Source organism: Dendropsophus ebraccatus, chromosome 9 (assembly GCF_027789765.1).
Source record: "Dendropsophus ebraccatus isolate aDenEbr1 chromosome 9, aDenEbr1.pat, whole genome shotgun sequence".
In the NCBI taxonomy this organism is placed as follows: Eukaryota; Metazoa; Chordata; class Amphibia; order Anura; family Hylidae; genus Dendropsophus; species Dendropsophus ebraccatus.
Window position 1 is genome coordinate 50641328 of NC_091462.1, and position 12611 is coordinate 50653938.

General features: G+C 40.8%; 1 protein-coding gene across 1 annotated transcript in view; it reads left to right on the forward strand.

The window, feature by feature from the left end:
* The window catches only part of LOC138802096 (voltage-gated delayed rectifier potassium channel KCNH8-like), a 340813-nt gene that overhangs the window by 250448 nt on the left and 77754 nt on the right, over positions 1–12611 (forward strand). Inside the window, exon 4 of the mRNA XM_069985236.1 lies at positions 5321–5457. Within this exon, the coding sequence (XP_069841337.1) occupies positions 5321–5457 (137 nt within the window). The remainder of the gene's footprint in view (positions 1–5320; positions 5458–12611) is intronic.

Genomic DNA, 12611 nt, shown 5'->3' on the forward strand with positions numbered 1-12611 from the left:
CTGTCAAACAGCTGTCTAACAGTGTAAAATACAGCCCATCCCTGGTGTCTAGTGGCGGATCCCCCCCACGCGTTGTGATCGCGAAGGGGGGATCCCTTCATCTTACCAGGCCGGGCCTCAGCGACGTAATGACGCTGATCCCGGCTCGATATTCTATTGTATTGGCCTGCAGCAGGCCAAAGCAATAGAACACCGATCTGAGAGATCAGTGTAGCTGTATTAGAAGTCCCCCAGGGGGACTTCAAATTAAAGTGAAAGTGAAAGAAAAAAAGAGTTTCCATTAAAAAAAGCCCCCTCCCCTAATAAAAGTTTGAATCACCCCCCTTTTCCCATTTTATTAATAAAAATAAATAAATATGTTTGGTATTGTCGCGTATAATGGTATAATCGAGAACTATTAATTTATCACATTCCTGATCTAGCACAGTAAACAGCGTAAGCGCAAAGACCCCCCAAAGTGGAAAAATTTTTGGTCGCATCAAATCCAGAAACATTGTAATGAAAAGCGATCAAAAAGTTCCATATACGCAATCAAGGTACTGATAGAAAGAACACATCATGGCACAAAAAATGACACCTCAAACAGCCCCATGGACCAAAGGATAAAAGCGTTATAAAACTGGGAATAGAGCAATTTTAGGGAAAGTTTTTTTGCTGTAGAAGGGTTTTATTTTTTTAAAAGTCATCAAATAACATAAAAGTTGCATATCATTTTAATCGTACCGACTTGAGGAACATGTATAACATGTCAGTTTTTCCATAGGACAAACAGCGTAAAAACGGAAAAAAAAAAACAAGAACAAGCATTGCGTTTATTTTTCAATTTCACCGCACACATAATTCTTTTCTGGTTTTGCAGCATATTTTATGCAAAAATTAAGTCTGCCATTGCAAAGTACAATTAGAGACGCAAAAAATAAGGGCTCATGTGTGTTTCTAGGTGAAAAAATGCAACTGCTATGGCCTTTTAAACACAAGGAGGAAAAAGCGAAAACGCAAAAACGGAAATTGGCTCCGTCCTTAAGAGGTTAAACCAAGTCACAATTTTGAAAAACTGTGAGCTCTTAAACCAAAACGCTCTTAAACCAAGTTACTCTTAAACCAAGGTAGCACTGTATTACAGTTATATTTACTTTATTTCTATACATCTATATAATAGCTATATATACCAGCCAAACCAATGCTTTCCAAGCAGAGTGGTGGTCAATAGCCTAAACAACAAGCTGGAAACAATGGGAGGGAAAGAGCTGGATAGAGAAGGAGTCAAGTTTGCTTAATGATTGTATTAGCATGAATATTTAACTTGTCGAGTCCTACAAGATTAACTATATTAGTGAGCTGAGATAAGAAAAACTGATTTACACATTTGAGAAATTCTCAATTGTTTTGAATAGTTGGCTTGTCAATCTACAGTGGATACCAACACCAGCCACACATTTTGCATATTGAACACAATTTTTTGTCTCTTTATGTCTGTTTATATTTTGCTGTCATCGCCATTTTTTCTCAGGGCGTTACTAGCATAGCTTGCAATTTGTTACTGTAAAATCTATAATATCGGCAATTGTGAACTATTAAATGATTTTAAGCTGGTGTCAGTAAGGTGTATATAAAATGTGGCAGAAATAAAATATCCACGGTAGTGTTTAGTGTAGCAAATGTGTTAAACAGTAGCAAAGAGTATTGTGTAAAGAAGTAATTGTTAATGTGTCCAAATGGCAGAATGAGGAGAGAAATGTCCCCCGGGGACCCAGCTTCTCAGCATGGGTGTATATAAATTCTATCTAATTTGTCTACAAAACAGAATAAGGGCATGTATCCTATTAGGAGGAACATGACAAGATGTAAGAAGTGTGCCATAGATTAATTACAGGAGGGCTTTGTTCTTAAGATGAGAGAGAAGCGTACCAGACGGCACAGGAAGTTCTCTCCTTGTAGTTTTTTTAAGTTTCATTCTAAAATTAAATAAATCTATAAATCTAAGCAGAAATATAGTGGGCAAAGACATGCAACTTTCAGAAGTATCCTGGCTTTGTTTTTGCTGAGTAAAGTACTTCAGTGAAAGTGAATCATGAATCTAATTTTAGTTTTTTTAAAGGGGAACTGTCAGTAGGTTAGATGAATCTAACCTGCTATGTCCCTATTGCACAGGAGGAAAAGGAAGGTATGTCTCTTACATTCATCCTCAGCACTGTTTCAATGCAGTTAGTAATTTGCTCAGTAAGACCGTTAGGAGCACTGTGACACCCGTAAGGAGCACTACCTGACCCCACAGCGCCGATCCTGCACAGCCGTTCTGCTCTATTGATTGTAATTAGAAAGGGGTAGGCCCTCCAGAGCGGATTTGCATGCTGGAGGCGGGCAGTGCTCCTAACGGGTGCCCCAGTGCTCCTAATGGTCTCACCTGACCATAGATGAAACTACTAACTGCGCCGCAATGGACCAAGAGACATACTTGGACAAAATTAATGATCATGATTATTTTTAATAGCTGTTTTTTCACGTTAAAAAAGTATGTTAACATAGCCCCAAACTTTGTGATTGAGGCTACCAATTACTGCAGCGGCTCTTGGCATATTATTTGCAAATAAAATAAGGATGCCTCTTGCCCAGGATGGACCCTACACTAACTGTGCCTCTCCTTGGCTAAAAATAAGCGGGTACTCTGGTCATACAGGATCCAACTAATACTGGCACAAATAACCCCCAGGGTAGGATGGGTGGAGTGCACAACCAAGGAGAGGCGGCTACTCCCCCCAACTGGAACACAGACAAAAAGACAAATTTGGTCAGCTCTCCTACAACACCATTCACACTAGGCAGGGCAAATTGCTATGGCTGAAATAACAGACACACAAAAATTGCTCATGAGAAAACATAAACTCATTGCTCATGAGAAAACATACACCCAATACACATATGAAAATCACTAAAAGTGTTTACCAATGGGAGGAGACATGGCAGTTGAAATTAGGGCCGAGCATACAGTATAGTGACAGCTTAACTCATTCACATACATGTACATGGGGTTGTGCTAAAGTGTAAGGCTATAAATACCCCCTCCTCACCACTGTATATTTAAAATCTACTTGATTCATGATCATTGGTGGTCAGTGGGTCACAAGGTTTCTAGTCTGTTAAACATCCAACCCCCACCCCTTCAGTGAATTGGTTAAAAAATATATATATATATTATTATATCTGCAAAGTTTCTTTAAGCTGAAATAATATTTACAAGTCATCTTTTTTGCCTCTTTTATCTGCCTGTTGTGTATTTATTTGCACATTGGTATTCATGTATACCAGATAGAGATGCTGGATAAATATGTTGAATTTGATCATTGTGCAATGTGATTCATGGCTGTCTTGGATCTGCCTTGATATCAGAAGAACAGTTTGTTTTACATGCACACTGAAGCCTAATAAATGCTAGAAAAGGTGGTTAAATCCTATACAATACCCTGCTGATCAATATTCCTCAAATGATTTTAGAGTACAAAAAACACTGTGCCGCACTCTGCGTACAAATGAACTTTGTATGTTTTTATGACAATCACAGGCTCCTCTGTCTTTACATTGTGTACTATTTTGTGTTTTATTCTAAACTCTACATTAGCAGAGGACAAATGTCACCTTGCAAACAAATAAACATCGGTGAATTTCTCAACAATCGGAGAACTTTTAAAGATAACTTTTTTTTGTTACAAAATAGGTTCAATAAGCCAATGCCATTTTATAACTCTTCTTTTATGGTGAGAATTTCTTCTGTGGCTCAGCCGCCTCCACTTTCTGACTCAGATGAGAGTGACAGCCTGCTCAGCCATCACTGACTGACGGGACAGCAATGCAGCAAGTGACTGAGACAAGAGTGACAGCCCACTTCACTAGCCGCGGTGCTGTACCATGTCAGTCAGTTACTGGCTGAGTGGGCTGCCACTCTCTCTTGCCTATGCCTTTTTGAAACCATTTAGTAGCCCCACAAAAAGTTACAGTGTAGGCCTTGCCTCCCTTAACCAGTTAACCCCTCATTGTCTCTCTTTCTTCTCTTGCCTTTTAACATTTATCTTTTTCCATCCCTTGCCTTAGTTTCACCTGCCAATTGCATTGCCTTCTCTCTGGCTATCATTCCCATACATTCAAGTCAAAAGTCAGCCAAACCTTCTTACTTTAACAAGGCCAGCTGACTTTCAAAAGTGTACAGATGTAGCCAGGGTTAACATAATGCCTGACGCAACAATTGTGTCAGGGAGCTGTGTTAAAGAGGACCTGTCACCCCCGGTGCCTGGGTGACAGGCTCCCGACCCCCGCTAGAGAACCTTATACGTACCTGATTCCGCCGGGTCCCGCTTCTTGATTCGGTCGGGTGACGGAGATATCAGCGCCCGAAGCCCGGCATGCGCGCTCCTGAGATAAGTCACACTCTCATAGAGAATGACTGTTGAGTCCGACTCTCCGTCATTCTCTATGAGTGCTGGACTCATCTCAGGAGCGCGCGCGCAGGGCTTCGGGCGCTGATATCTCCGTCACCCAGCCGAATCAAGAAGCGGGACCCGGCGCGATCAGGTACGCATAAGGTGCTCTAGCGGGGGGTCGGGAGCCTGTCAGGAGCGGGGTGAGAGGTTCTCTTTAAGTCAATTAGAGTGTTGAGTTAAATGCGTCATTGTGATCAAGTTAACACAGGCTACATCTGTATGTATCTTGATTCTCCCCTGACAGATGATGTCAAGGAGGCGATGTGTTGGACCTGTTGGATTTCGACTACCATCCTCTCTATATCAATGCCATGATATGCATTATTTTTTTTCATCAGAGTGATCCAGCTTATTTTCAAGACCATAGTTGGGAACTGGACTCCTTCTTCTAGCTGTAATCCTTAAATATTATTTCCTGTTGTTCATAGACTAAGGATTCGATTAGGATTTGGGCATGGATTTGGCACATAAACCATGACAAAATATCCTAACATTCTGCTGGTATACATATGAATGTTTTTTTTTTATATCCTATGCACATTTACAAGAAAACATCTATGCAGAATAATAATTATTATTGTGGATTTTACTATTATTATTGCTGTAGATTCCACAATGGTATTACAATGGTACTCCAATGAATTACAATGGTGTTAAACTGTGTACAAGTTTGCTTACCAGTCTACGGCACAAATATTATTTTCTTAGAAAAAAAATTAAATTTGTCTGTGTTTACAAAGTGACATTACATTTGCTGTGTGTTCCACTATATGAGCTACTAAAAAGGAAAAAAATATTCTGTGACTTATCTCTTTGTTTACTTACAGTATACTTTTCTCTTCTGACAGATGATGATGAATTAGAGGTTTACACTGATACCCGGCCTCCAGGGTTCAATGCCAACCGCAGAAGAAGCAGAGCTGTTCTGTATCACCTCTCCGGACATCTGCAAAAGCAGGATAAGAGCAAGCTAAAGCTGAATAATGTAAGTGTCAATCTGTAACTTGCCTTATGATCTATGCAGGGAGGGAATACATTTTATTATCACAATGATATAATTCACGTTGTATTTATGATCCATAATAGCTAAGTGTTACTTGTGGGCAGATTCAAACCCAGGATCTCAGCTATCCAAAGAAACAGTGCTAGCCAGTGAGCCGGCTTAATGCCCTGTACCTCCTGAATGACTTATATATTGACCAGTTACTATTTACTGTCCCTGACATAATTATGGAATCATCACAGTTCAAGGATGGTCACTTAGCTTTCTACTTTGTAGCAATTAAAAATCACTGTTATAACAGGAAAAAACATTTTATGAATATTCTGGTTTCATGATATGTGCCTCAAAAAAAGAAAATTATTATATTAATATATATTTTTCCAGATCATATAGAGAAAGATTATAGAACCACTCAATGTCGATGAGAATTATATGGAATCATCAACAAAACCAACCCCAACTAATACTTTGTTCCTTTATTGCATAGAGATGAGCTTTGCAGGATAAAGCCTTATTAGAGCTGAGCGAGCACCTAAATATTCGAGTGCTCCTTACTCAAGCCAAGTACTTTCCAATACTTGATTGCTAGACTCTATGAAATCAATAGGAGACTCAAATATTGAAATGGGTATTCCACCCAAGACCAAAAAAATGAAATGCTCCCCGCTGGTCTTACTCAACAAGTCCCCCTGAGTATTTAGAGCTATCTCCCATCATTCTAGCTGCCGCTGTTCCCGAGTTACAAGTGTTTCCAAACACTGGTCTATATCCAAGATGGCACTGGCCAGGAAACTACATTTCCCATCATGCAGTGCTTCTCCCAGAGTATTTAGTTTGCATACCCGCCCCCTTCCCATATCTTTTTTTTTCCTGCCCACGGCTTATCATTGCTATCTGCATTATTACTATCACAGCCTGCTCCTGGGTTGTAATACCCCATTGTGGCACACAGCCATTTGGGGGTGGGGGTGGTATCACAGCATAGGGGCAGGCTGTCATTGTCAGCTGTGCCGAGGGTGGGGGTGGGGATGAAGGTAACTGCTGGTAATAGAGCCCTCTCCCTGATGTCCCTGGGGGTTTGGGGGATTCTCTCTTTCCCCAGCTTTCTGGTCCCACTGCTATCTCTCTGGAATATCTCCTGGGGCTTGGATGCCAGTTAGGAGCCCAGGACAGAAGGGTGCTTGCTGCCGCTTACAGTTTGCAGCTGGCAGAAGTGTGATTGTTGTTGGGTGCCTGGGCTGAGCTTTACCATCCAGGAGACAACCGCCCCCCACCCCTGCCCCCCACCCAGCTTTTCGGGAAAACCCTGCATAGCTGTATCGGCTGTTAGGAACATTATATTTTTACAATTAAATTGCAGGCACCGTCAGGTGTGCCCGAAATTCAATTAACCCTTGACAACAATGTAAAGTACAGCCGCCGGACGTACTTTACTCTGTGTGGACAGCTATTATGTGTGGACTCTGTTCAACGAACAATATTAAAAAATAAAAGGCATGTTCATTATTTTCACGCCAGTTCTAAAAAATGGACGTTAAAATAACAATGTTGAAACACAGTGGACGGCATTGCATTAAATTCATTGCAATGCCACTACTGCAGAAAAGAACGGACGCCGATTTGATTTCAATCAGCATCCTGCTTTTTGTTAACGAGCACCCAAGCAGCATACAGTACTCGCTGGAATATTGAGTACTTTCTAGTAGCTATATTATGTTAATCTCTAAACCTTATCATGGACTCATAAATGTTCAATTAGACAGTATGTTATCACGTCATTGACTCGATATGCTTTTTTCTGAAGGATAGCTTTAACGCCAAGCGACTGTGACAAGATGTGTCAAATTTTATACACAGCTGACTGTGAAAAACCACTATCTTTTATACATGAATCAAATGTTTTCAGCCTAAGGGTACATTTACCAGCAAATTTGATGCTGCAGATATACAGTATGTAACTAAATGATTGAAAACAACAATAAACTACAGCATCAATTCTGCAACATCAAATCTTCTGCAGATCCTGTTTGTGTAGCTAAACCCTTAAAATGAGTCACCAGTGAAACCAGGCAGTAGGGAAAGCCAAATCGTATGCTGGGGTGTATAGCTGGACCCTTAAAATGAGTCACCAGTGCAACCAGGCTGCAGGGAAAGCCAAATCGTATGCTGGGGTGTATAGCTAGAGGTATAACCAGTAGGAAGAGGGAGATTGTGATCCTGCTGTACAAAGCTTTGATGATATCACATCTCGAATACTGTGTCCAGTTCTGGAGACCTCACCTACAAAAATATATTGATAATTGGGATAGAATGGGTCCAGAGACGGGCTACAAAAATGGAGGGTGTCAGGCATAAAACATATCAGGAAAGACTTAAGCTGATATTACATGGGGCGACTGTGAGGAGCAAACGAGGGCCGTCATTCCCCGTTCACTGCCACTGCCATTACACATGGCGTCAGCGAGCAGGTGAGAACCGGGAAGGGGAGGGGGTGGAGAGGTGCAGGGGGGGGGATGCCCAGGTGATCGCTAATCGCTAAATCGTCCGGGCAGCCCATAACGTATAGCAGCGGTGCGTTCCATGTAATAGGGCCTTTAAAGATCTAAATCTGTATAGTCTAGGGGGGGGGACATGATTGAAACCTTTAAATATGTTAAAGACTAAATAAGAAGTATTTTTAATACAACACTGAACACAAGAACAAGAGGACACAGTGAGAGGTTAGTTGGGGGAAAGATCAAAAGCAACAAGAGAAAATATTACTTTACTGAAAGAGTAGATACTTGGAACAAACTTCCAGCAGATGTGGTTGGTAAATCATCAGTACCTGTATGTAAACCTGCCAGGGATAAGCATATATCAATCTTAAGATAATAGGTAAGAAATAATAAAAGGGCAGAATAGATGGACCAAGTGGTCTTTTCCTGCTGACAATCTTCTATGTTTTGCCACACTTTATGTTGAATTTGCTTCTTGAGTGTGCATTCACACATACAGGATCCACAGCAGATCTGTAGCAGATTTGATTCAAAGCAGATCTACAATTTCAAATCTGGGCCATCAAATCTGCTGCATTGATTATGAAACCTGTCAATGGGCTACATGTTATTAGAGAGCAAATTGCTGGTCAGTTAGAAGCGGGAAAAATAGGAGAACATGGGGCGCATGTTGACAAGGGACACATTGGGCCTCATTTACTAACAATGTGTCAAAAGCCATTATGCAGTTGTTTGTGTCTGTTTTTTCCCCTGTCCCCGCCGGGACCCCGCTCTGAACGGCGCTGATCCCGGCTGACATGTGCAGCCGGGCAGTGCCTCTATTAACCTGACAGCTGCACTTAGAGGCTTCAGACCTCACGTCCCTGGTGTCTAGTGGGACGGATCTCCCCCCCGAAGATCCGTTCTTCTGCCCGTGCCGGGCCTCAGCGTCGGAATGCCGCTGATCCCGGCTCGGCAATAGATTGCTATGGCCTGCAGCAGGCCATAGTAATCTATGACCGATCTAATCGATCTTTGCTGTGTATATACACAGCATTGATCTCTATGAGAGATCAGTGCTGTCTATATACAAGTCCCCCAGGGGGGCTTCTAGTTACAGTAAAAAAAAAAGTAAAAAAAGTGTTTTTATTAATAAAAAATCCCCTCCCCTAATAAAAGTCCAAATCACCCCCCTTTTCCCATTTTATAAATATAAATTAATAAATAAATAAACATATTTAGTATCGCCGCGCGCGTAATCGCCCGAACTATTAATTAATCACATTCCTGATCTCGCACGGTAAACGGCGTCAGCGCAAAAAAATTCCAAAGTGCAAAATTGCGCATTTTTGGTCTCATCAAATCCAGAAAAAATGTAATAAAAAATGATCAAAAAGTCGTATATGCGCAATCAAGGTACCGATAGAAAGAACACATCATGGCGCAAAAACTGACACCTCACACAGCCCCATAGACCAAAGGATAAAAGCGCTATAAGCCTGGGAATGGAGCGATTTTAAGGAACGTATATTTGTTAACAATGGTTTGAATTTTTTACAGGCCATCCGATACAATATAAGTTATACATTTTATATATCATAGTAATCGTAACGACTGGAGGAACATGCATAACAAGTCAGTTTTACCATAGGATGGACGGCGTAAATGCAAAACTCCCCCAAATCAAAACAAATTCGTTTTTTTTTCAATTTGACAGCGCAAATGATTTTTTTCCGGTTTCGCAGCATATGTTAAGGAAAAATAATGCCTGTCATTGCAAAGTACAATTGGTTTCGCAAAAAATAAGCGCTCATATACGTCTCTAGGTGAAAAAATGCAAGCGCTATGGACTTTTAAACTTAAAATGGAATAAGCAAAAGCGCAAAAACGAAAATAGGCTTTGACCTTAAGGGGTTAAATGAGGGCAGCATAAACTAGTGACAGAAATACTGAACAGAAAGGTGTATTATTTTCATGATTTTGTTCAGCTTTTCTCCTAATATGCAGGAGAATAAGATTCTTGTCACCCCCGTCCTCCAGCTGCTGTTTGACAGTTGACTGCCCATACACAGCATAGATGGACATCTGCCAATCAGCAGCTAGTGGATGGAGTTTTCTGCTTTTAATGAATATCCAGGACTACTGGTCTCATGCACATTATGGAGAGGACTACTTATTGTCCATGTTATTCAGGAGGATATCTCTGAAATAGCTGCACAGAACAATGTAAGTGATACATCATTCTGTTCAGTTTCTCTGTCACTATCACTTTATGCTACCCTTAGATAGGACGGCATAACCCTACTGAGTCTCTTTAATAAATCTGTCAGTTTTGGCGGGCTTTCAAGGACACATCCACGACACTCCCACTTGTCAGGTTTTTGGACAAAAATCATGGGTTTGTCTGGTTTTTGGAAAAATTGTGTTGCACACCTTTAATGAGAACACCAAACTCGCAGGAAAGACGGACATAAAAAATACAATAGCTATGCAATGGTTGGTACCTACCAAAATTGGTTCAATTAAAAAAAAAATAGTTCTGCAACGGTTTGCGGAACACGTCACAGAGTTAAAAGTGTTGTCCTCTGTATACCCCAGATCTTGATGCCATATACCATAGTACACCGTTAAAGGTATTGTGAAAGCTGTTTTGACAACACAAAAGGGGCTTCACTTTATGCACATGGTATTAATTTTACGGCTTATAGATGGATGTAGTTGGATTTTTTATCCCCTCTGCACATTGCAGAAAAAATCCACATAGTGGTTTGAATGTTAAAATCTGCAGAATGCTCATTATTTCTTATATAGCGTGAAATCTCCAGTGAATCCATAGCATAATCCCGGCCATAATAAATACAATGGACTCAAAGTTATGATTCCAGTGTACTAATGGGGAGAGCACTCCTATCATTCCTCCCTGCTTTCCTGGTCACCAATGACTGATGGCTGCCAAGCATACATTCAGGTACACTGCAGCCATTAGTTACTGATAATGGGGACGAGGAGAAGCAGAGTGAGCATTCCTTTCAGGGAGTTAGTGAGTTAGCACATTAAGGGGATGTTCACACATCATCTTTCTATGTAAAATAACGGCTGGTGTTTTTAAAATAATTGCTGTTATCATGACGGGAAACAATGATGTTCATCAATATTATTTACAGCCGTCATGATCAAACAATGGTTGTTATTTTGCCTAAAAAAGACGTGTGAACATAGCCCATGGCTGGGTTCACAATGCGTTTATGCTGTCTATTTTATCTGTATGTTAAAAGGAAAAGAATGGGTGTAAAAATGGATGCTGTTGTATGGCATACTGCAAAATCTGTTTTCCATTGACTTACATTATTTTATTATTTATTAAAAATGGATGGAACACAAAAATGTAGTTCACCGCATTTTTCTGTTAAAATAAAACTTGTTTTAAAGAATTTCAGTGCCTGTTATTTTGCAAAAACAGACATTAGCTGTGTTCAGACTACGTTTAACAGCGCCTATTGCATTTAGGATGTTCTTTTTTTAACATTGATTTGTGGGCACCGTCTGGTGTGCCCACAAATCAATTAGCCCTTCACTTAAATGTAATGTGCGGACAGAAATAATAGGCAGGTATATTATTTTAACAACAGTTTTAAAGAACGGGTGTTAACATAACAATGACTTCAATGCAATGCCGCCCCTGCAGTAAAGAACAGACGCTGATTCCATTGCAATCAGCATCTGTTCTTTACTCAAAAATGACATTGTGTGAACATAGCCTTCGGGCAGTATTACACGGGCCGATAAAGGCCCGATAATAACTATAAACGAGCGCCGATCTGCTAAATCGGCGCTCGTTTACTGGGCCTATTACACGGCCTGATTATCGTTTAACAAGGGCTGCAGGGACATTGTTACCGATGTCCTTGCAGCCCTTGCTTTTACTTTATACATTACCTGTCCAGGCTGCAGGGCTCCTCTTACAGTCTTCTCCCCGGGTCCCGCGTGCTCCAGCTTCAGAGCGGCCTGTTTCAGCTGAGAGGCCACTCAACCAATCACTGGGTACAGCAGTCCTGGCCTGTGATTGGCTGAGTGGCTTGTCAGCTCAGAAAGGCCACTCTGAAGCTGGAGCGTGCGGGACCCGGGGAGAAGACTGCAAGAGGAGCCCTGCAGCCTGGATAGGTAATGTAAATCGTCAGACACCGGCTGCGCACCGCTATTACACGTAGCGATGCACGGTCGGCGTCCGACAATTATAGGTTCAAACCTTTATCAATAATCAGCCGATGATCGTTGTCATCGGCTGATCATTGTATTTATTAAACAGAGCGATAATCGGCCGAATCGGTAATAGAACCTTTAGTGTGAACATAGCCTACAGCAAAAAAAAAGTACCATTCTTTTTTCCATCCATTTTACTGTTTAAGTTAAGTTATTTTTTATTAACATACAGAAAAACGTGATGAACCACATTTTTGTGTACGATCCATTTCAATAGATTTTTCTTTAAAAAAAATAATGTGAGTCAATGGAAAACAACAGCAAATGTAAGTGGTTTAAAGCTATGTTCACACATAATATTTCTGTCAGTATTTTGGTCAGTATTTGTAGCCAAAATCAGGAGTGGAAGTGACAGAAAAAAATTATAATGTGAAGATTTGCAATGTATCCCGCCTCCGT